Source organism: Agelaius tricolor, unplaced genomic scaffold, assembly GCF_023055355.1.
Source record: "Agelaius tricolor isolate 1412-34295 unplaced genomic scaffold, bAgeTri1.0.p SCAF_19, whole genome shotgun sequence".
In the NCBI taxonomy this organism is placed as follows: Eukaryota; Metazoa; Chordata; class Aves; order Passeriformes; family Icteridae; genus Agelaius; species Agelaius tricolor.
The window spans coordinates 13,568,624-13,593,471 of record NW_027269279.1 but is presented as its reverse complement, the minus strand read 5'-3'; the positions used below and the strand labels follow the sequence as shown (position 1 = coordinate 13,593,471).

At 47.2% G+C, this 24,848-nt stretch overlaps 2 protein-coding genes across 17 annotated transcripts in view; one reads left to right on the top strand and one right to left on the bottom strand.

Annotated features, from left to right (window-relative positions):
* Positions 1-3,415, top strand: part of NPRL3 (NPR3 like, GATOR1 complex subunit) — a 43,906-nt gene extending 40,491 nt beyond the window's left edge. For 8 of the 9 annotated variants that reach the window (XM_071444357.1, XM_071444355.1, XM_071444354.1 and 5 more), the window contains one exon: positions 2,743-3,415. In XM_071444357.1, the coding sequence (XP_071300458.1) occupies positions 2,743-2,908 (166 nt within the window). In that variant the 3' untranslated portion in view covers positions 2,909-3,415. The other variant, XM_071444356.1, reaches the window with a different exon arrangement.
* A 1,589-nt stretch (positions 3,416-5,004) lies between these two features.
* MPG (N-methylpurine DNA glycosylase) lies at positions 5,005-24,291 on the bottom strand. Of its 8 annotated transcripts, XM_071444367.1 has the most exons (6): positions 18,507-18,547; positions 18,080-18,182; positions 14,436-14,586; positions 13,616-13,841; positions 10,331-10,535; positions 5,005-5,524 (listed from the first exon to the last, which is right to left on the bottom strand). In XM_071444367.1, the coding sequence occupies exons 4-6, from the start codon at positions 13,835-13,837 to the stop codon at positions 5,130-5,132; spliced, it is 822 nt and encodes a 273-aa protein (XP_071300468.1). In that variant the 5' UTR covers positions 13,838-13,841; positions 14,436-14,586; positions 18,080-18,182; positions 18,507-18,547; the 3' UTR covers positions 5,005-5,129. The 8 variants fall into 8 exon arrangements, with proteins under 8 accessions (XP_071300468.1, XP_071300470.1, XP_071300469.1 ...); XM_071444369.1 differs by lacking the exons at positions 18,080-18,182; positions 18,507-18,547 and adding an exon at positions 24,125-24,291; XM_071444368.1 differs by lacking the exons at positions 18,080-18,182; positions 18,507-18,547 and adding an exon at positions 24,125-24,291 and having other exon boundaries at positions 14,436-14,583.
* Positions 24,292-24,848: the final 557 nt, after the last annotated feature.

Here is a 24,848-nt window from a genome sequence, read left to right as displayed (position 1 = left end):
AATTCTTTTCTTTTTAGTGTGTAGGAACACTCCAACAGTGCTGTTGGAGGGGCAGCTCTTGCAACTTGAGGAGGGGAAAACAATGATGAGCAATGGAAAGCAATAATCTTCCATCAGTGCATCTGGATGTGCACATCTGTCAGCAGACACAGCTGTGCAGCTTCAGAGGGACTCAAGCACAGTGCTGGTGCCTCAAGAAGTGCCATCTCATGCTGATTGTGTCCCATAAATGTTCCTTGCCCAAAAAGTGAGGGCAGTGCCCACGTTCTCTGGAGCTGTGAGCCCCAAGGACAGCCTTGTAGATTCTAGTTGGACTTTTGGGAAAGCCTCCTCCCTGGGAGCGTGGTGCAGCCCAGGACAGATTGCCCAAGCATCTGGAGGGATCTCCATCTTGGAAGGGTTTGAAAAAGCTCCACAGCATTAGCAATACTTCTGCTGGAGCAGGATGCTGGGCTAGACTTTGGGGGTGTCTTCCAGCTGGCATTTTGGTGATATTCTTTAATATCCTCTCTAGCTTTTATTGGAGTGGAAAGTATTTAGTCTTGACCAGTTACAAATCCAGACTCTTTCTGAATATAAGATGGATTTATTTATTGGCAAACTGCTCAGTCTTTGCTGCTGTGGAAAGCCAGGTTGTACCATTTGCATGGGAGAGAGCTGAGGCAGGGTGTGAGCACATGGGCACAAGAGCCTGGCATAGGGAATCCCCAAAATCCCTTTGTGAACTGTGAGATGAGCTGTAAAATACAGATGTTTCTGTTCACACCTGTGGGAACAGTCTGGCTTTGACACACCCAGACCTGACACTGTCCCTGTGAGTGACCACTTCTCAGTGCACACAGGTGCCACTGGCCCAGGGGGTGCCCAGTGAGCCTCGTGTCAGTACCCAGTGGGAGACAGTGCAAAAGGCAGAGGCACAGCCCAGACACAGCAAAGACTGGAGCTTGTGCTGCAGGTACAGAGTGGCAGCAGTGACCTTCTCCACACTGGTGCCAGCTTGAGCTGGCAGAGGAACAGCAGGAGGAGCTGGGGCTGCCCAGCCCCAGGCTGCCACTGAGGATCCTGCTCTGAGCCCACAGACAGCTCGTGGGGGAGAGGAGGGATGTGGCAAGTTGGGAAGCAGAGAAACACACGTGGCACTGGGCTAGAGGTGGAAACTCTGCAGTGGGACATGTGATGGAGGGACCCTTGTAGCACAGTGCCTCCTTCCCAGTCACCTGTGAGGGTGGTGGGTGACAGGAGTGCCCAGCCTGAGCAGCAGGAGCCAGGCAGGTTTTGGTCCTGCAGGGAAAGCAGGAGCTTTTCTCCATCCTCCAAAACAGGCTGGAGTGCTCCAGTGGGTATTGGGAATATTTTGAGGGCAGTTCCTGCACGGGGGCTGTATGAATCCATTGGAAAACAGATCATGTAATCTCCACTCATTTTACAGTCAGCTGGCATGAAGCTGCAGCTGGGTAACGGAACATGAGCAGAGGCTGCTGGAGCACAGAGTGTGATGTGGAACACACGTGCAGGCACAGCTGGCTGTGGAGCTGGGAAGGGACTCTGGCCTTTGGGCCCTCACAGAGTGGGGAGTATTTGAGTCACAGCACGGCTGTGACACTTGGGAGGGAGTTGAGACAAGAGGCTGAGCAGTGAACTCAGGCTTTATGTGGGGCTGCCTTGGTGTTATGGCTCAGAGGGAACTCTGGGGAGTTCTGCTGTTTGTCATGGACCTACTGTGACTGACTGTGCAGGGCCATGGTTTTCTGATGGCTGTATCAAAGGGGTATCTCTGCTGTCTTTGTTGAAAGAAAACAGGGAATTTAAGAAGCCAGCATGGTTTGAGCTAGGGCTTCAGGGCATTTGTAACTCCCACAGCTTCTCTGTGGTGCCTAGCACCAAAATTTCCATCTCCCTGTTGTGACTGCTCCACCCAACCCAAGCTGCCCAAACCCTGAGTGCAGAACCTGTAGTTACAAAGCCCCTAGGGCTGCTGTGAGGGAAAATAGCTCTTAATTCTAAAAGGCAGTGCAGGTACCTGTTGTTGTTCTAGTATTTCTCTAGAGTCCCATAATGATATTATCAGACTTCTAAAGTCCATACCTCTTTGGCATATTCTCATGGCTGCAGATCTTCCCTGACTCCTTCTTCTGCATGCTGTTCTCTCTCAGGTCAGGGCTCCTTCAAGGCTCTCCCTGACTGGCTAACCCACCCCCTTTTATCCCAGTTATCTTCATTGGTTACAGCTGCAGCCCAATTAAGGACATGGCAGCTGCAGCCCATCAAGGGCAACCGGGACCTCTGGGGCAAAGCCTCCATACAGATATTCAAAATACATTTCCTCTACTATAGGTACCAAGGCCCCTGATGGAGAGCTGTGACAAAGGGCAGTTGTAGGCTTAGCTAAGAGAGCACAGAACAAATCTGCCATGTCCTGACTTCTCAAGGCTCGTTGGCACTTGTGTTTGTTCACTTTCTGGAATTATAACTAAGTCGAAAATTGACAGTCTTGGGAAATGCCCCAGACTGGGAAACCTCTTGATCCAAGGAGAACCTTGGCAGAGCCCCACAGTGGGCAAGTCCCAACCTTTTCCAGGGGATTTCTGTGCTAGGCATGATTTAATTCCCTTTTCATGCAAATGAGGGACATAACCCAAACAACCTTGTGATTTGCATGCCATGGGAGAGGAGACCTTGGGGGTTGCAGTGTGAGTTTGAGCTGCTTTTGGCCCACGTGCTGCCTTGCTCTGCTCCCTGCAGGCTGCTGCACTACTTCCGAGGGCGGCACCACTTGGAGGAGATCATGTACAACGAGAACATGCGGCGCTCGCAGCTGCTGATGCTGTTCGACAAGTTCCGCAGCGTGCTGGTGGTCACCAGCCACGAGGACCCCGTCATCTCCGTCTTCCAGTCCCTCCTCAAGTGACTCTGCTGGCACAGAGGAGGCAGCCTGCCATGCTCTCCATGCTGAGAGTCTAAAGGATGCCTAAAGACTGCAGGAGGTGGTTTCAGTTCTGTCTAGCCACGTGACACACAGCAGGTTGTCCCCGTTGGTGCCTGGTTGTGCCAGCTGCTCTCCAGGGCTGCTGCAGGACAGCACGTGCTTGCTCAGCCTGGATCCCTGCCCTGCCACACTCACAGCCTTCCCAGGGATCCTCAGAGTGGGACAGGAGGGTTCTGCTGTGGCACTGCTGGCAGAACTCTGGGGGACACTGGGAGTGCTTCCTGTGCCCTCCAGCACGGGACACTCGGCCATGAGAGCCTGTCCCCATGGCACAGCATGCATGGCCTTGCTCCAGGGCACAGGGGAGCTGGCCTGGCTCCTAGGGAATGACCCTGGGCACCCAGGAATTCTGTTTGCTCTCACAGCAGCAAGGACAGGTGGGAAGGCAAAGTATCACAAGTAAACATGGAATCATGAATGAATGACTCAGTCACTGTGTCACAGCTCATTCTTTCCTTGCCCCAATATCCTTATTGCCAAGTGTCTGTTGGAGCAGGGCTCTCACCAAGCAGCCTCTGTGTTCCTGGGTTTCCATGTTTCCCAGTTTGTGCCTGGGGGTGGGAGCTTGCTTGTTGGGCAGGACTGAAAGGTGCTGGCCAAGCTGCAGGTTCAGGGACCTGTTCCACCCAGAGGCTGGTGCTGAGGACACTCAGGCTTGTCCCCCTGGGCTTGTTTTGTCCCTCCAGTCCCTCTCCCACAAGCTTGGCTGTGGCTGCACACAGGGATCCTGGCCTGGGTTAAAGCTACCCAGCAGGAAAGTGAGATACAGGGCTGTGTTTCCTGCTCTGGTTTGGGACTGCTCCTCCAGCCATGCCAGGGCCAGAACAAGAGGCAAGAGCCCTGGGACATGCCAGGGCTTGGGGACAGCCAGCTCACCCCTGCCTGTGTGAGGCTGGAGCTTTTCCCAGAGCAGCTTCACTTGCCCACACCAACTGGGTGAACTGGGAGCTTCAGCTGATTTACTTTCCAACAGCCACTGGGGGAGCTTCTTCTGGGTCCCTTCAGTGAGTCTGGCCCTGCAGCTGCAGGATGGTAGGGAAGAGCAAAAAGCCATATCTGATCTAAAACTCAGATCAACACCACTGTAGGTCCTGTCTAAAGCAGCCCCAGCACCTGAGCATCAAGGTGAGCTACTGCAATCAGAAAAAAGGCTACCCAGAAGGGGCTGAACCCAATTCTTTCATGGGATGGGGACAAGAGTATTTAAAAAGAAACTTGAGCTTTTTTATTGTATGTGAACCTTAAGGTGGGGGTGGAGGGTGTGTCCCTGTCACCCAGCCAGTGTGGCTGCAGTCCTGCAGGTCCTGCCCTGAATCCTGGAGGTTTTTCCTCTCTGTACCTCAAGCCAGGCTGCTGCAGTGCAGTGGGGGTTCACACAGTGATAAATTCTGAACTGGTTTCAAAAGCAGCTGGGAAAATGAACAAAAACCCATTCTTGTTTTCCAAGCTGGGCATTAGAGATAGGTAGAGGTTGGAAGGGGTCTCTGCTCAGAGGAAAGGTGTTAGCTCAGGTCACTCAGGACCCTGTCTGGGGAGGTGTGAATGGCCCACAGCTTCTCTGGGCCCCTGTTCCAGTGTTTGACCACCCTCAGGGGGAAAATTTTTTCCATAGAGCTAATGAGAACTTCCTGTTTTCCAGCTGGTGCCTGTTGCCTCTCATCCTGTCTGAGAGCAGCCTGGCTGTCTTCTCTATGCCCTCCCCTGAGGTAGCTGCAGACAACAGCAAGATCCTCCCTTTACATCCTTCTCTCCCAGCTCCCATCCTTTCAGTCTGCTCTGCTGCCACCCAATTTTTAAACTATTTCCCTGCAGCAGCCAAGCACTGGCCTCTGCTGGGGGCTGAAGTGATGGGAGCAGCCCAGAGCTGTGACCCTTCTCCTCTCACCTGCCTTAATTAAGCCTGGATCCATTGGCAAGGGAGAAATTGGCCTTCAGTGTCCAAAGTGTCCAAAACCAGCCTCAGTTCTGGCTGGGAGGCCCACACCAGTCTCCTGCAAATAAAGCTCCACCTTGCCCCATTCATTGTGACAAAATACATTTATTGTTAAAAACCCCCCAGGCCCCTCTATCTGCCATGATGCAGCCTGAGGCCATTGTAGAGAGCACAGCTCATGTCCTGGTCCCTGGTCACTTGCAAGACTCGTCAGCTGCCAGGGGAATGTCCCTTTGCTGCCATCTCTCTCTCTACTTTCTTGTCTACAACACTCACAAATCTGTTTCCTCGTAAATAAAACCTGAGTGGTTTCTGTGCCCACTCTCCCCTGTTGCCAATGCCAATCCTGGTGGTGGCCACCACGTCCTGCTCCCCCGGTGGGTCCTGTCCTGGCACCATCCAGATGGCAGCATCCTGAGTCAGGTCCCTTTGGTCAAAAGCCTTGTCGATGCCAAAGGCCTGGCAGAGCTTGGAGGGCCCATTGCAGAGCTGCCAGTCCTTGAGCAGCCTGCTGGGTGCTTTCCTGGAGGCGCTGCGCAGCTCCCTCATGGCATCCAGGCCCTGCAGAGGCTCCAGGGAACGCAGCAGCACTGCAGCCCCTTCTCCTGTGCACAACAAGAGCTGGGGTTAGTATGGGGCTGTTTGCTGGCAAGGTCTCACCTTTCAGCCCACTGCCAGCAGCACTTCAGCTCTGAGCCCGTGGCTCAGCCTGATGGAAGAGGGAATGGCCTGGTGCACCCAGCCATGGGCCTGTCCTTTGCTCCAGGGGCACTCCCTTCCTCCTCCATATCTCCAGTGTCCTGTAGCTCTGTGCCCTTCATTCTGCAGGGCTGACTTGCTCTTCCCAGCTCCACCTGATGTTGCTAACTAAGTCTGGCTGCTGCTCCAAGGCTTGCCAGAGGGCAAGAACTTTTTCTTATGTCAGCACGATGTTCAGGAATAAATATACATCTGGTTCAGTTTTGGCAGAGGCATCCAAAGCTCTGCTCCCAAAGCCAGTGGATTTCTAATAAACTCTGATTACAAGAACTCCAGCTAACAAAGGCAAGGAGGAATGAGTCTGGATGCTGCCAGAGAAAGAGACAGCTTGAAGAGAAACCTGGGAAGGAGCTGCAGGCACTGGGAGCAGTCACTGCTGAGGCAGCCAGGGCTGGTACCAATCCAAAGTCCCTCTGGAGGTGTAAGAGCTGGGATGAGCACGGCCTTGGGTCACTGCACAGCTCCAGCAGAGTGTGATCTGGACACATGTGCCACAGAAGATCTCCCAGGGCAGGAATCTGGGGCAGGACAGGGCTGTGGGATGCACAGCCCTGGGAGCAGCACTTAGCAGAAGAGACCTTTCTATGACAAAAACTGAACAAAACTGACAAATTCTTTTCTCAAATGTGATTTGCCACCCTGTCAGAAGCCTTAGGTCCCCTGCCCTCCCAGCTATTGCAGCCAGGTGACAGCAAAGCAAAGATGCAGCTCTGAGCAGACATTCCCTGTCAGACAAGGATCTCCAGCCCAAGTGGGACAGAAACGTTTCCCTGGTGGCCAGCAGGGGCCCAGGTCTCCTCCTGTCCCTGGTGGGTGAGGAGAGCACTGGCACAGGGCCTGTGTGCAGCCCCACACAGCTCCCCCTGTGCTGGCCACCCACAGCTTTCCTCCCACCAGCATCTGCACAGTGCTGCTCCCCAGAGTCCCCTCTCCCTCTCCAGCCTCAAACATCTGGAGCCACACTCATGCCTGGCAAAGGCTTTTTGTGTAGGCACTGGCAGATCCCTAAGGACATGTGATTTCCCAAAATAGAATCCCTCTCATTTTTTGTACAAATCCCAAACTACATTACCCCTCTGGGCTGCCAGTGAGGTCCTGGTTCCTGGCTCTCTGAGGTGTGCCTGCTGCCCTGAACCATCTCAGAACCCCTGACTGCAGCTCGGTGAAGTCAACAGCCTGGATTCCAACAGCTGTCAGCAATCTGTTCCCAGGCACTCCCTTCTCCAAGGAGGGGGATTGATGCTAATCTGGCAGCCAAAAGCTGCTTCCCTGGCCTAACAGTGATTTAGAGCTCAAAGGTCATTTCAGATTTTTAAGAACATGTTCCATGTCCTAATTCTGCTTTTTATCAATGCACAAAGAAACATCCTTCCCATCATGTTGCTGCCTCCCTTGCCAGGAACAACTTGCAGGATTCTGAGCAATCTCTCATTACACTGCTTGCTTTCACCCATCTCAACTGCAAATGGAAACTGTGGTCACACTAGAATTGAACCGAGTCCTTGGGAGTTCACATGAAGAGAGATGAACACTTGGAAATCTGCAGGTGCTCCCTGAGCAGCACAGCCCAGCCAGGGGGTACTGGCAATTTCTGTCTCTGGCTGCTCTTTCTGCATTTCCAGCTGGAAGTTTCCAGGTTCTTTCTAGCTGTGTGCAACACACACCCCACTCTGCCCAGAGAACAGCCTTGGGAAGAGGTGGAGACAGCAGGCAGGACACGAGTGCAGGGTTACCATGATGAGCCTTCTTCCCCTCATGCCTCTGGTTCCTCCTGAGCAGACCTCCACATTAGAAATTTAATTTCAATTCCCAAAAAGTGGCTGAGTCAACTGCAGAGTGCTTCAGCTTGGCTTCTTCCCCCTCCCAGCCTGCAGCAGTTCATTCTCAAGGGTCACCCGAGTTCAGCATCTGCCCAATGTGCACACAGCAGCAGCAGCAGGGCCAGCTGGGGATGCTGAGTATTCATCTCTCCTGCTAAGAGTCACTCCATATAATGAGCAGCATTCAGGGCTAAAAGCTGGGATCTAACAACACTGCAGAGGCCAGTTCTCTCCCTGAGCAGCTAGAATTCATAACATGACAGTGGAGTCCCACACCCCCACAGTGCAGCTTCCAGCTCCAGCTCCCAGGTTTGCAAACAGCTCTTGGCCACTGGAGAGAATTTTCTCCTCCATTCACCCACCCACCTCAGTGCTCCCCAATACTTCCTCCAAAATCCTAGTCTAGGAGCTGAAAGTTAGGGAGAAGTCCCTGCAGTGTGACCCTGGGCTGAGCATCACCAGGCTCTTGATTTTACAAGCTGTTCTTTCAGATCTGGCAGCAAAATACAGACCTTGGCAAATTCCAGAGAAACAGATCACAGCTAAGTCAAAGAGAGGCATGACTGGCATTTATCCTCTTCCTGAGGCAAGGGAAGCCCCACATGTCTCTGGACTCTAGGGAAAGCTCCTAGCACTGAGATTATTGTGCTGCTCAGGATATACTGCAGGATTCATGCACAGTAAAAGACTCTGGCTGTATGTTTTCTATAAGCTCTTCTCCTCTACCACCCATGATTTCTCCAAATGTAGTGATGCCTGCTGTGGCTTCAGGCAGTTGCAGTATTTCAGTGATGGGAGGACCTCTCACAGTAAAATTCCCCACAATGAAGCTTTATGTCATTGATGTGCATGAAGATTTCCCCTTCCTCATGACAAAGAATACTGGATCCCCCCCATCTCATTATGGTTTTATGAACCCAGGGCTGTGGGTGACACAATCTTCCCATCCCTGAATGATACTGGAGCCTGAACCTCAGCATAAACCAATAAACAGAGAAGGTTTATTCCACCTGGAGTCAGAGGCTCTGAGGTTGTGTATCAAAACAAGTGATCCCTAAAGAGTCACAGCTCCACTGCTTCAGAGGATTCACTTGTCTCTTGGAGCTGTTTGCCTTCAGAGTGTGCAATGAAGAAGGACCAAGCTATGCCACAAGAGATGGTTTTTGGTTGGTTTGGTTTTTTTTTGCCAGGGTTTCTTCGTATTTTTTCACAGCCAGAGTGGAAACAAAGTTTTGAAAATCCCATACCCAGAGAATGAAATGCTCTGTGAAGATGTGAAGATGACTCCCTCAATCCTTCCCTCAGACTAAACCACAGCACAATAAACAACTGGAGAGAAAACATCTCGTGTGTGATTCCTCCCCAGATTCTCTCTTTCAACACTTCTGCACTGGGCAAATACACAGAAGGGGCAGCTCCAGTTTGTGTAGCTGCATCAGGAGTGCACAACGTGCACAGCCATGGCACTGACTGCAGGGCTCTGACAGAGCTGGCAGGGACAGCTCTGCCTGGTGTCACTCCTGTGGGACAGCATGGGGAGGGAGTTTGTAACAAAAAATGCAATGAATTCTATCACCTCAGGGAGCCCTTTAACTGCTTTGCTACAAAGCTAAAACCAGATATATAAGGAAAAATTTCCCAAAGTGTGTATTTCGAAGAAATCTTTCTAGAATTCAAAGGCTAAACATTTTTTTTAATAAAAAGTATGACTCTTAATATTTTAATCACTGAGAATCCCATCCTGACAAATGAACCATGTGCTTTCATAATCTGAACAGATGTGGCAGAGCCACTGTAATGAAGTTCACATGTGTTCATCCACCAGACTCAGACCCTCAGCTGCAAAGTCAGGCTCTTCCCCCACACATTAACGTGGCACCATTTTTCTGCTTGGCTTCTGTCCAAAGGCCAAAACCTGAGCATTCATGGTCACAGTTACATCTGCTTTCCACTTAGGAATACACAAGCTTTTTAACCTTTAGCATTGAAATAGTGAAAAAGAAATAAATTGGGTTTGAGATTTTTCCTAGGAAACACTTGCTGCCATTTCAAGGTGTCTAATTAAACAAGAGATTCATTGCAAGGCAAATACTGTCATTCTTACAGGACAGAAAAAAAGAAGGAAGTTTTCAGTAATGCTTCTTAAGAGTCTTGAAATGTGAAGGACAGTTTCAGTCAATTACAGAATAATTTAATTAGAGCTTGATTATTTTTTCTTGAGAATAATAGAAGACTGAAGATTCTCTAACAGTCTGGGTATTTTGATTTGGGTGGGTTTTGTGGCTTTTAGATACAGCTAGACAGCTAAAATGCTGCCACTGACTCCTTGCTTAAGCTTAGGACATCTCAGACTTTTTGTTTTCCCCAACACTTCATTCAGCCTCTGAAGATAAAGGCAGGAGACAGAGGAGTTTCCTGCCATGGCAACAGACACCAAGATTTAGGCTATCATTAATGACTCTGGATTTTTCTCTACATCACCACTTTAGAGGAACAAGGTTCACTGTATCATATGACTGAGGGAGCAGCTCAGGTCATCGAAACTGAAAGCTCCATCCTATGCAGATTTCCCCTCATTTCTCAATCTTTGTGTGCCTGAACAACTCCCACAGCTCCCAGCTGGGACAAATGGGGCAGCTGGAGATGGGCCCTGCCTGCTGTGCTGTCCACAGGTACACTCTGGTCACAGTGGCAAAGGCCAGGTCCCAAGGGAGGATGGTGACAGCAAATCAGAGAGCCCACAGAGAGCTCACATGTGACCTGCAGCACCCCTGTAGTTTGAAATGTCAGCCCCATCCTGCTGGCATTCCATCTCTTTCAGCCTCAGCTTACCTTGGCTGGAAACATTGATGCAGAAATAAATGCCATAGATCTGGTACACGTACAGAGTTCCCGGTTTCATGAACATCGCCGCGTTCCGTTGGGTTTGCCTCCCACCTTTCGAGTGGGAAGCTTCATCTTCCCCACCCAGATAAGCTTCTGTTTCAACAATCCTGCCCCAGAGCTCTCTGCCATCAGGAAGTTTGCGAACTAAAATCTGAAAGAGAGGTCAGAGTGCATCAGTTACCAGCCCTCAGTACAAAATAACCACAGCAAGAGCTGTGGAAACAGAGAAGTTGGAAAGAAAGGACCTGATGGTAGTAAATCCTCTCCAGTGAGCAGGCTATAAGCTAACTCCAACTTTTTCAGCTTCCAGAGCCCAGTACAAGGAGTTCCCACCTGTCTCTCACCCCACAAAATGCCTGGAGTGTCTAGATGAGGCAGTATGAAACAGAACCAATTTATGATCCTACATAGACCCATGGAGGTGCTTTTGTGGTTATTTTCTGTAACTCCAATCCATCAGGTTTAAGGCAAAAATCACTGCTGATATCAACCTTGAAGCATCATGACTGTATATTCCTTAGATCAGAAGAAATATGACAGTGGCACAATTAAACAACTGCCATGATTAGACAGTTTCCCTCCCTAGAGATGTTTCAAACAAGTCCCAGTCCCAAATCACAGAGATAATCAGCTCTAGAGAGGGCATCAATGCCATTTCAGTATTTTCTGCACCACAGAGAAAGGCAGTGAAGGAGAGATGGGAATTGGCTTCAGGCAGACAACAACAGATCTTTGTTATTACAGTGTGTTCTTGCTGCTGGTACCTCCTTAAATAAAACAAAGCAGATGCAGGGGAAACAAAACATGACAGTCAAAAGATTCTCTTTGAAAATAAAACAACCACTAAACTTTGTACAAAGGAATTTGTGGTTTGACCTGATTTCTAAACTTTGTGCTTTACTTAACGTGTATGAAATACTGCAGCACAGTCTTGTTTGGGCACCAGCAATCAGTTTAATTATAACACTTTAATTATGCAGCTGTTCAAAAATGACCTTCAGAAAACAAAGCTTAATTCCTAACAGATGTTTGTGCTGGATTGCTAATGCAGATATTGATCTGATCCATAATGGAAGCTCCAGGAGTTGGTTTCCAAAGCTGCAGCTCCAGTATACCACAGTTTCCCTACAGCACTTGTCAAATTGTTGAAAATAATATGTTTATTATTTTTTATGGAAAAAAAAAAGCATAGGTGTTCAGCAAGTGCCTGGGAACACCCCAAAACCAGACCCATGTGGCTGCATTTCTCCCTCAGTATGATGAAATGCAATGGTTAGGTTATGGGTATAAAAGCATCCAGGCATTTCCCTGTCTTCAGACACACCAAATGTTCTGTTGAATAAAAAAGTTTAAAAATGGTGATAATTCTGAACACATTCTCACAATGAGCCATTTCATAAAGATTATTTTTCTCACTGAGGATGTTATGTTGATGTTATGGCAGTTCCCTCTGAAAGGCCATTCATTGCATGTACCTTTTTTGGTTCCAAGAACTCAGGTATCATGAAGATAAGCAAGATTAATATACCAGATGCCTCCAAAATTTGGTAGAATGAAGGTAATGAAGGAAACACTAAATTACCTTTATAAGAGAATAGGCTGGGTCATAGGCTGGGAAACTGGAGGTCATAGGCTGGGAAACTGGAGGTCATTTATAAGAGAATAGGCTGGGTCATAGGCTGGGAAACTGGAGGTTATACTTTAAAGAAAATGTAAAATTAGGATAGAAATCATGTAGTTTGGAATACTAGGCCTAAATAGGAAAACTACAGAATTAGGGCTCAAAAATCATCTGCCCAAAGTGACTGAATGCATGAGGGTGATGGAGCCATTAAGACAACAAAAATGTATCAGTAATGGGAGACTTCAGGCATCCTCAGATAGAGCAGGACATGTGCAATGTTTGCTTAGACACCATCAAACTTTATGCAGAGCAAGGAATCAGGAAGCTCATGAGAAAAGACTCAGTTCTCAGATCTGGAGCAAAACACAAAGTCTTTTCCAAAGACTTATTCCTGAAAAACAACCCAGTATCATGACCGTGAAGGATAAAGTTCAGGGTCTTTTCACAAGCATTAAAGTCCAAAAATAATCTACCAGAGTCCTGCCCACCAGCACAAAGAGGAAACTATGTAAAGTGAGGGAGCTTGTTGGGAAGAACTTTAGAGGCAGCCAAAGGTTAAGGCCTGAAAGGCAAGCCTCTAGCAAGATGTCTGCAAAGATAGCAACACATGTGGAGTATCACAGAGAGGTGAAGGCACGCCAGAAAGAAACCCAGCAGGGCTAAAAGGCAGAGCAAAGAGCACTTACAAGCAAGATATCCTTAGAAAATAAAAAAAAGGCTGGATGCAGCAAAACAGGCCAAAACCAACAGTTTGTGGAACAAATTCCTGAAGTTATCTAAAGCCATGAGAACCCAGAGAGTCTGCTCACCCTGCAGACAATAAAGGTATAAAGAGAAGATAAGAGCATAGCAGTGAAACTGAACACACATTCTGCAGTTGAGTTTAGCAGGTCCAGGACTGGAACTTTTTATAGGGAAAACACTAAGGGAACTCCCTCCCCTGGAACCAGCCAGAGAGTTTCTGAAGGACTCACTAAGCAGGAGAGTCAATCTCCACCACTCTGATTTCCAAAGGCTTTCAGCAAGGGCCAAAGACTCCTCAAAGTTTATGCAATGGGCTAAGGGAGAAGTCCTTGCATGAACAGGTGATGACTTGGAAACTCAGAAACAAAAGACAGGAATTGCAATATTTGGCATGAAAAGAGCCTAACTGTGGGACTGTGCAATCCTTAGCATAACAAGCCAGTAAAATGGAGGCAAAGAAGATGCTGCTGACTGTGAGCATTGCTTTCCACTGGGCTAAGCAAGAAACAAAAACAAGTAAAGCAATTGCTGAAAGGAAGATAATGGGCCTGAAACAGCCTTCAAACCACAAGTAGCTAAGCACATTTTAGCAAACAGAAAAAAGGAAGGAAAACTCCACCAAAAAAACCCCAATTAAAAATGTGACAGACTAAATCTGAAAAATTACTCCTCTGACTTCATCAAGAATAGATTCAGCTACTGGTCTTTAAATTCCACTGCACTTAGCAAGAGAAGGAATGAGAGCTGTATTCCTAAAATAGCCAAGCCTAGGAGTCAAATGGCAAAAAAGAATTTCATCCTTTCACACTAAGTTATCAGCTAGCACATAATCCAGTGCAAGAATCCCAGTGCTCATGCCTTACCTGTCCCAGAAAGGACTTGGCCAGACTAACACAGGGCTGGTTGAAAAAATCTTCTTGCAGCTGAGGAGAATTTTTTTTCTCTATCACAAAATATTTGCTGCTTTTTGGAGAAGGATCTGCTCCAGGTGTAGCGTTCAGCTGCTCCACAGCACTGATCTGAGGGAAGCTGCTGGTGTTCTGAAGAGCACTTAATTGAGACAACAGCTTTCTTTTTCTTGGCATAGTTCTAGAAAATGGATATAAGCATCATTAGGATTATAAAGCTTATTTAAAAGCCACTCATTTCCACAAACTTCTGTTTTTACACATCCCTGCACAACAATGAATCTGAAAGACATGACTACATGGACAACCTGTGCAAACTGCAGCAGCAGGTGACAGATTTAGCTGTGTTTGCACCAGGCTGGGCAAATACTGGGCTCTCCTGATGAGCAAACAGAAACCAGCAGTTTGAGTATTTATCTTTTAAGGACTGCAGATAAAAGCAACTCTGCTCCACTAAGCATTGGAAATAAGTTTGCTGTTAAGTTAGAAAATTCAGAAAGTAAAAGCAAAGATGAACCAGTACTTTGTACTTTTTACCTAAAGCTCACAAAATCTTTTAAGCAGACAGAAAAAAGAGAAAACAAGCACTTCAAAAATTGTGCTGCCTCAGAAAGCCCACAGAAGCTGTATATCAATCATTTTCAAAGGTAATGTAACTGGATCAGAATCTAAACCTCCACAGGAAATTTAGAGATGCCCTACTCACAGTCACAAACTTATTTATCATGCTGTACAAGTGCTTGTGTAAGAATCTCCCCAGAATGATTCAACTTACCAGGAAGATTCAACCTACTGCTCCAGCCAACAGCATGGACCTGAGGCAGCTACAGCACAACTGTGCAATTGTTCTCCTGCTCTGGCACCACTTTCCATGTGAGCTCCACAAAGCTGGTGTTTCCCTTTCAGTGCTGCAGTCCTTACACCTGCTGAACAGGTACAAGCATTTATTCACTGGATAAAGTGCTTTGAAACAGCCCAAGAGATTCTGGAGATCTGATACCAAGAGTGCACCATTAGATCAAACTCCAGAGTAATTTGCAGTTTTCTCTTGGTCCAGAAAAAGCCCATCTCCCAGATGGGCAGTGCTGGAGATGCTCTTAAGCCTTTGTTAGTCAGTGGGGAATAAACTTTTCCTACACTGAATACACAGAAAGCTGAAACCAAACTTTTAAAATGCCCCCATTGGCACTAAATTTGGCAAGTGTCAGCCTCAAAAAAAGGACTTTTACAAGAGAATGCAAAGACACCAATTCTAAATTGGACCCCATGTAGATGTAAGGGTCCAGTATCATGCAGCCTTAGAAATGGAGATAGAATCCTATAGCTGAACCTGCAAGCAAGTATATACATAAGTAATTAACTGTTGCCACTCATTTTCCACCAGATCATCAGCATTTAAAAATTACTACAAAAACTTTCAATATTAAAAACAATCTTTATCTTGGTCTGATGATTCTCACAATGAAGTTCCACCAGCAACAGTTTATTTTCACTACAGTGAAATTCAGCATTGCTACAATCTGAATCACCAGTGCCAATTCCCCAACAGTGTTATGTTTCACTTCAGAAGAATCCAGACACAAACATATAAAAATAGGTAGGAAAAAAAATCAAATCACATTGGCATGACTGGCAGAGAGGTAGGATGGTTTCATTTTTTTCTGAACATCTAATTCTTTATTACAATAATTCAGTGGTGTCAGAGACTTGCCACAGCTGCATGCCAGGTACTCTGCTCTGAACTGTGGCTTTTAGCATTTTTTTGTCAGAACTCACCAGCCTGCCTCAGACAGAACTGCCTGGTGGCCTGGGCAAGTGAGTCCTGTCAGGAGAAAGAGCTGCAGGAAGGAAGGGGCAGAGGAGCAACACCTCCCCATTTCAGCCTGACCCTCTGGAACACTCAAGGCACACTTCCCACTGAGGACAATAGCTCCAGACTTCCCTGACAGTATTAACTGCAGCTTCCAGCTCATCAGCCACACAGAAAGACCTGCTGCAAACATGGCTGACTCGAGTGGAGCATTAACTCCTCTGGTAATTTGTGCTCTTATGGAATGTGACATCAGAAACAGGATCTGAGCTGCCTGGCACCTGCTGCACTTCCAATTAAATCATTCCCAAAGCTGCTCTCACTGACACGTTACAGCAGCAGCAGCCTCAGGGCACTGCAACTTCACTGCTCTGGGCTGATCCTTGACACATCTCAGCATCTCCAATGGAAACAGCAGCAGGAAATTGCCTTGTAGCCAGGAGAAATGGGTCAGGACAGAAACACAGTGCACAGTGAGGGGCTGCAACAGCAGCTGAGAAACCCAGAAAAAACCCAGAAAAAAACCCCACATTCCTAATGTGCTCTGTGGCCCTGCTTGCTCATAGCAAGATCTGAAACACCAAGCTCTTTGTCTCAAAGCCTATCTACACTGTCTGGAAAGGATGTTGCTTGCAAATACAAATCTCTTCTTGCCCAAGAAAAATCACACTGTAGAATGCAACACATACCATGGATCCAAGCCCTGTGCATTTGGAAAGGAGGAGGCTCAACCTCTTCTGTAAACCCACACACAAATTCTGCAGCTCTTCATTTCTATCTAGATTTTCCTGCTTTTATAATAAACAAATCCTACTCCTGGGCCTCAAATAATGAGCCATGGGTTTAATCACTTTTTACTAATCCTGTTGTAACCAAATGAACTACAAGCTGTTAAACACATCTGGTAAAAACATAACAAAAAAAAAAAAAAAAAAAAAAAGGGGTATGGAAGTCAGAAAAAGAGGATCAAGAGCAGAATCAGCACAAGTGCCTGGAGTGTTCAGGGCTGCTGGGCTCATCTCAGGCAAGTGGTTCAGAAGCCTGCAAGGCAGAATTGGAGAGACACTGCAAATCTGTGCAGAACCCAGCTCAGCAGCAGATACCCCCTGTACTCAAGGCACAAGAGAGTCTACAGAGGATTCTTCAATCCTTCTAACAAGACTGTATTTGCAGGCATTTCCTTAGGTATTTAATGAGTTTTCATGAAAAGAAGGAGGGAAAAATACAAATCCCACTGGAAATTGGCATTTGTAGTTTTGGCTCCCAGGTCCAGATATCTGCACAACCCTCCTCAGGTACATCAATTTTTCTGCCAGAATAATGAAGAGTACATAAAACACTGCCAGTTCTGGAGAATTCCTCACAGCAATTCCCAGTTGTACAGATCTGCAGTGGGAACAGATGCTAGGTCAGACCAAAGGATACCTCTCCCTGCATCCTGCTCTCCAGCCCAGGTCAAGAGCAGGAGTCTGGGGAAGAACAGAATAAATACCCAGGACTCCTCCACACATCCTCCATGACTCTGGACTGGACCCTTCTGATCCAGGCAAAGTCTTCCCTGAACCCCTGTAACACCAGCCAAAGGGAGATTTGACCAAGAAAGAAAAGTTCACAGAATCAGTTAATACTGCTCCAAAAACTCCCTCATTTTGTGTGGGGAATTTGCACTGCTCCCCACCCATATAAATCAGTTTACACCTGCACTTGACCACCCTCAGCCCTCTTTACCACCTTCAATAAGGCAAAGCCAGCTGGAAACACTGATTTTCCATGTCATCTACAAACCATCCCCACAGCACCCCAACGGTGACCTCCAGCCACCAGGAGAGCTGCCCATTTAGTCACATCCTCTTTGCTATCTTTGCAACAGCTGTGTATTTGTGACAGGGGAACTCCCTTATTATGTCCAGGTAAAGGGCTCCTGTTTAAAACCTTCCTGAAATCTGACTACAGACTGTGAGCCAGAACTCAACATGCTTACTTAGACCTGGGTCTAAGAAAATTCCAGCATTCTTTTAAGGCATGACTTTGAAGCCACATTGATTTTCCCCCCCTGATACTTATGCAGCTCTCCAATAATCCTACTTTGCTACATTTGCTATTAATTCACTTGGTGGTGGTCAAACTTCCAGGTCTGCAGTGCTTGGATTTCCCCTGGAACCCTCTTTAAAAATTAGTGACACGTTTGCTGCTGAAACCATCACTAGCAACACTGTCCTTGGGGGCTGCATCTGGTTTGGTAGTTTATTCCTGCCTGTTTCTGCCAGTTTAGCAACTTATTCCTGCCAGTTATTCCTGTCTTTTTTGTTCCATAACCTCTTAAACAGACATTTTAAGGCAGATCCTTCAATGAGTTCTCAGCATGAATGATGTCTCTCTGCCTTTCCTGTCTAGTCTACTCTATTAGTAACCAGAAATAAGATAATAATGTATAGTTTTCTGGAAAACAGTGTCAGAAGCAAGAAAAAAAAAGAAAACCACACTGAAAAATGAGTGCAGGCATGAGCTAATATAACCATAAATATAGTCAATTTCTCCACAGACAGATTCTGACAGCACGTGCAACCCTAATACTGCAAAAATAAGCCAAAAAGGATGCTTTTATTCACCTTACTAAGTGCTGGGGATCTTATTTCCCTGCAATTCAAGTCCTTGCTCATACTCCCTACCGAGCATCTTGAGCTTTTTTGGGATGAAACCTAACTCATCCTTCTGTAAACAATAAAGGAGGCAACAAGGAGCAATGACGAAAAACCAAAAAAATAATAATAAAAAAAGCCTTCTCATCAGAATTACATATTGGTTGAGTACATTCGTGATTTGGAGCGGAATCCGGGGCTGCAGCGGGAGGCGCGCCCAGCAGTGCCGGGCAAGGCCGGCCGGGCCTGTTCGGGCGCTGCCGGCGCCGTGGCCGCGGTCGAGCCCCGGGAACCCGAGCTCCCTCCTCCGCCCGCCCCGGCCGTTCCCGGCGATTCGTGGCCATTCCCCGGCCGTTCCCGGTCGTTCCAGGCCGTTCCCGGGCTCCCCCTCACGCACCTGCCGGGCCCGTTCCCGCCGCGGGCGGGGCGCGCGCAGCCCCTGCCGCGGCCCTGCGGAAGCCCCGCAGCTGCCGTGAGGGGCGGGCCGGGGCGGGGCAGGCGCAGAGGCGCGGCCGTGAGGGGGAAGAGCCGGCTCCGGTGTAGGGGCTCTTCTGCCTCGGGGGTGTCTCGTCGTGGGTGTTGCTTTGTGGGGCACAGACCCTCTGTAAAACAGCGTTTGAACTCTCGCTGGTTTCAGCATCCACTCCTCGGTTTTTCGTGTTAATCGTTAGTTCATCAATACGAAGGCTGAGAGTTGAGAGTGTTCGGCCTGGGTTAGAGAAGGCATGTGGAGACCTCAGAGCCCCTTCCAGTGGCTAAAGGGCCTTCAAGAGAGCTGGAGAGAGACTTTGGATAAGGGCCTGGAGTGATAGGAGAAGGGGGAGCGGCTTCAATCTGACTGAGGGGATATTGGGAAGGAATTCTTCCCTGTGAGGGTGAAGAGGCCCTGGCACAGGGTGCCCAGAGTAGCTGTGGCTGCTCCATCCCTGGAAGTGTCCAAGGCCAGGTTGGACAGGACCTGGAATAACGGGAGGTGTCCCTGCCCATTCAGGGGGTGGAACTGAATGATCTTTAGGTTCCTTCCAACCCAAATGATTTAGTGGTTCTACTCCAAAAAGGCATGAGCATGCATTCTGATGAACATGCATGGTCACAAGCTGGCTTTACAGAAAGCTACATTAATTACTCCCTCAGTTCCCCAAATAACAAGTATCTGGCCTGCAGAAAAAATTCTTGGCTTCAGCTTTTATCCAGATGGAGCATATGGTAAAAATAGGGGCAAAATACGATTTTTCCTCACAACATTCTGAGGACATGAAGCTTGGGCCATTGATTCATAAACAAGTGTTTGCAGAAAGGGTATGAGAAAAAGTGATGAATTCAAGTGGATTTATTCCCATTTTTGTAATAAAATACTCATACCAGGATAGCACCAGCTAGGATCCAGTGATGCAGAGAATAGGTATTTACTGTCTACCCCTTTTGTGAATTTGGAAAGAAGGATAAATTGCTGACTATAATTTTAGGGGATATTGCAGCTTTGGATGTGCAGCCAGGAGTATGAGTAGCTAAAGGTTCTTAAGAAGGCAGAAATAGGAACCAGTTAATTTAAGCATGGAGTCATGCTCAAATGTGAGCAGGCCAGAGGAAAAACTCTGACATTCCTGGAAACCATGAACAGAGCCCAGAATTTCCAAATGTTACTATTCCAGTTTAATAAGAAGGTGTAAAAAAATACCCAAACAAACCATGAGTGGAGCAAACACAGAGTCTGTTACACAATATTCATTCTTTTTGACCATGAAAAAGCAGCTGATACACTTTGGAACCCAAAGCAACTTCAGGAATGCACTAAAAAGCCCTTAAATCATTGTAAAGCATGATAGCACTGCTACTGTAATGGTGTAAAAAAAAACCAAAAAAGGGAAGGAAACATGAATAAATCTCAAAGGTATTGATACTAGAGATCTCTATGATGTTGTAGTTAAAATAGATAAAAATAAGCTTACAAGAGTGAGAAACTCCTGGAGGGAGGTTACCTGCTGGCTGCACAGATGTGTTTAGCTCCAGTCTGAAGCGAGCCGTTTGTGTATTAGCAAAGAAAACAATCATTTAAAAATGATTAACAATGTTGACTGAGTGGCTTTGAAAGAGCATCTCGGACTTCCTGACTTGCATGGTTCACATCCCAGCTGTAATGTGGTATTAATATAAAAGAGGAAGACCTGGAAAGTGCGTGAAAAGGAAGATAACCAAACATCAGACTGATCTTTCAGCGAATTTTGAAACTTAAAGGAGAAACTGAGCAATAACAAGAGCTGTGGGGAGGATTTCCTGGGGTCAGACTAGTTCAGCTCTGCAGACATTTCCCCTGTGGGAGTCTGTGGGACAGGCACTCTCAGGATGCTGGCTTCTTTGGCAGCAGATCTATTTCATGCCCAAAGGAAGTATTTAAAGCTTTTAGCACCTGAGGAATGCAAATTGCTCCAAGCGACAGCATATGCCATGTTCTTCATTTGTCCAATAACTTCACTGTTACAGAATCAATGCCTAAAATAGCCTCCTGTAAAAGCAGATCTGTTTGAGAAGATTTAAGTTCCCCTCCCTGTGGGGCAAAAACTTTTTAATGTGAGAGGAATGACTTGGAATCTGCGGTTAGAAAATCTGGCTGGTCGAGACCCTGGGCTCTGTGGCACAATGGCTGCACAGAGCGCGCCAGGCTTTTCTTGGAGCAAGAACTGTTTGCAGAGTGGTTCCCTACAGCTCCCAGGCTGTGCAGAGCCCTGACTGATCATCCTTTTACAGCCAGCACAGCAGAGCAGCATGGAAGCAGGACAAAGCAGTAGGGGCAGATTTTCAAGTTTTCTCTTTGTAAGGTGCCAAATGAAGCTCAGCAGTGTCTGCTGAAAGCCTCCTCTGTCCCGTTAGGAAGAGACGCGGAATTCCCCAGCCGCCATCGCCCGGACACTTCACGTGGCCACGCTGCTCTTGCCAGCAGCACGGGACAGCTGCAACTCTTCATGAGCCAACTCTTGAAGAATTCCCGTGGATGAAAGCACTCCAAGCAGCACAGGGTTTTTATGACATCCCCTCCTGGCCTCTCCTGACATCCAGTCTTGGCTGCTGCTTCCTACTTATCCGCAACTGCCAGTGTGTCTTATCCAGAGCTATTTCCAACCAGCGTCTGAGGTACATGCAGCACTCCAAAACCCAGTGCTAGGAGGGAGAGGTGCTTGTAGCTACTTTGGTGTCTCCCACACCCAAGCTGAGCCACAGATCAAATGTCCAGGTCTGTAAACCAAGCCCATTCAATTCGTTATGTAAGCAGATGTGTGTGTATTATCCTAAATTTGGGGATATCCATGGTAGGTTCTGGTCCACCTGCTTTGCACTCAGGATGCAGGGAATTCTTCCATGTGCACTGCAAGCAATGGGAAAACTCAGTTAAGCAACACAGTTCTGTGAGCCTCAGTTCTGGACCAGAGAGGGCAAGCAAGTCCTATTCAGTAACCTATTAATGGATTCTACTCAGTCTTATTTGTTTGTTTGCTTTGTGTAAAAGACTTTTTTGTCCTCTGACAAGACAGAAATGGTTGGCTTCACAGGATTGCTCAATGCAGAGAAACAAATAGGTGAGATACTAGGAAGAAATTCTTCCCTGTGAGGGTGGTAGGCCCTGGCACAGGTTGCCCAGAGAAGCTGTGGCTGTCCTGTCCCTGGAAATGTCCAAGGCCAGGCTGGACAGGACTTGGAGCAGCCTGGGGTAGTGTAAGTTGTTCCTGCCCATGGCAGAGGTGGAACTGGATGGGCTGTAAGGTTCCTTCCAACCCAAACCATCAAAAAAGAACAAAAGCTAAAAACCCAAGTGAGCAGGGCAAACTGCTGGGCTGCTGGGCTCTGCTCCCTACATCTGTGGGACTGACAGCTATGCATGGGAGCCTCTCCTAACTGCACAGGAGCAATGGGAAGCCAGAGAGTGAGACCAAAGGCTCAGTTAAACCAGCAGGAAGTGAGGAAGGGTGAGATGGAGCTGTACCAACAATCAGCCAAACTTTTTAAAACATGCTAGTTTCCTGTTCTGAAGGGGTTAAAGACAATTCATTCAGTATTTTCTAGATCAAGATGCAATCATGCTTATAAATAGTCAGAACAGAGAAAGGGTAGACATGGGAGTGTTGGAGGGATTTGTGGAGAAATATGTAAATGTCTGTCCAGTCAGAGCATTGCAGGCCTGAGAGCTGTTAGCCATCTCCAGCTCTGCCCCTCTGCTGACAGTGCTCAGAATGTGCTGGATGCAGGGAAAAAGCCAATTAAAGAAATTCCTCTGGCTCCTTGCCCCTAACCACTTATTCTTGCCTCTCCTTCAGAAGAGTTTCCTCTCCACTGTACCAGTACAGTGACGTGCAGAGCTGTGCTTAAACCAGGGCCCTCCTGAGCTGGAGGAGGGTCACAACCTTCTCTGTGTCTGTGCCCTCTGGACTGAGCAACACCTCACCTTTGACATGGATGGCCTGGAGCAGTAAGAGCAGAAACAGGCATAAATGGGGTGCCAAGCTGAGGTCAGGGTAATACACTGAGGAATCACCATTTTTCTGCATCCTGTGCAATGTCAGCATGCCAGCAGACAGCAGCAGTTCAGATAAGCTCCTCCAGTGACTCATAACAGATCAAAAACTGTGCAAATTAGGATGCAGTTGAGCTGATGATGATAATTTGTTTTTGCAGGAGTAATCCTGTACCTTTTGCAATACAGAAGTGCTGCTGGGAGGGAACTTTCAAAGATGATGCTTATGTGTGTGAGTGTACTGGGATAAAAATTGGTCATAGTTACTGGTTCCCCTGGGATAAAACATCAGAGCATTTTCCAAAGGAGAGCAGAAGTTAAGGAGTGAGTGGGGCTTGCTCACCCTCTGTCTCAGAGTTTCATTACAAAACTTGGCATGGAGAGTGGGCAAAGACTGAAGAGGAAAGAAAGTGGACTAGAAAGTGCCAGGATCAAAAAGAAAGGGGCAATTTACACATAGACTGAGGAGCTTATTTCCACAAGACACTGAGTACTGAAATGTTTGGGTTCAAGAACCTATTGAAGAAATACCAGGAAGAAAAGTCTGTCTAGGCTGTTACAGACAGACAGACAGCATCTCTGCTTCAGGAAGTCCCTGAGCCACAAACCACTGGGTCTGGTGGAGTATTTAGGAGAAATATTACTCCATACATGATCTGTTTTCATACTATCTGTAAGCTTTGACAGTTTGCTGCTGTAGGGGGTGGATATCTTCTGCTCTGTGGATCTGTTATCTGACTCATCCACCTCTTAGAAACATTTTGCAGGAGTCACAATTGGTTTGCTCATCTGCTTAGCTGATATCTTCTAGTAAATCTGAATTCATCCAGGAAATGCTCAGAAGGTGAAAGAGAATGCTCAAAGAGCAAAAATGCCCCAAATTCTTCTTTGGTGAAACAGGACTGCCCACCCAGGCCCTGGTGTTTGCTATCACAGACATCCAAATTTAGGAAACATATGGGCGTGGGCATACTTAGAGTCATTGAGCAGAGGCATGACATAGCACTGCTTACTAAAACTGACCTGAAGCTGTTTGCCTTGCAGGATATGGTAAAGAGACTTGGATTGAATAGCATTGAGTAGGGTCACAAGAGTTAAGCTTGAAATAGCAGAACTTGAGAAGCTTTGGGATGTAAACAGGTGACTGGGGGAGTATGTCACAGGCTTTTTGCAAGGGATAATCATTGACCAGAACTGTTGGCACAGAGGACCTGGTCTGAGAAAGGCTTTCCTGCCTGTATCCGTGCTGCCAACGCAAAGATTAGCTCTGCATACGCTGCAAGTTAATTATAGCTGGAGTAATTTGTAACTCCATCCTGCTTGTCCTCTTAGGTTAAATGAAAAATTAAAATGCTGCAAGAGAGAAGCTCACCTAAACTCACAAGGCAGAGGAAAAGACAGAGAGCCCTTCTCTTGGGGTGTGTATTTCAAGTTTAGTTGTTGTCACTTAAATTGCTGCTACATTTCCCTGTTAACCTTATTTCTTAGGGTAAGAAAATTTACACACTCACCTTGTCTATCTCCTTCTCTTTTAAATCTGCAGGTTGAGTTCCTGTAGTTTCTGTAATAAAACCTGAGGGATAGGGGGAAAAGATCTGGAATCACGCCCTCCTTCCAAAAAGAAACAAGAATGTGCTCAGCAGTTCCCTACAGTGTTTGAAGTGTTCTGGGTGATCAGAACTGGCCAGCCAGTGCATGCATTGGCATGCAGCCTGTGGGACACAGGAGGTGGATGGTGTGGGAGGGCTGGGGACAGGGCAGCTGTCAGCATCACCAGGTCCTCAGGAAAGCAAGAGGAGACAGAGGTTATTGTGGAAAGGAAGGGAAAGGAAATGGGACAGAGGAGCCTAGGAAACTGTACTTTGTTCCATTGCTCAAAGAGCAACTTAAACATGAAGGATCTCCAGTTTCTGTCTGAGGCCTCATTTAAACAAAAGGGTTCTTGAATGCTCAAATCTGTCTTCAAACAAATCCCTTAGGTTTGATGTGATTATTTGTTTCCCAGAAAAGCACAGGCAGCCAGGGCTCCAGGGTAAGAATTCAAGCAACTGGAAAGCAGCAGGGTGCACCCTCTGCATATCAATTTTTCAGTTGGCATCAGACTTAATGTTCCAGTTCCAAGAACTGCCACAGAAAACAAACTCCTCCTTTTGAAGAGATGGGAACTCACATATTCCCAGGGAAAAAAAAAAGGGTCTAGGGACATAAATACAATATAGGTAAAGTTTGCTTTTG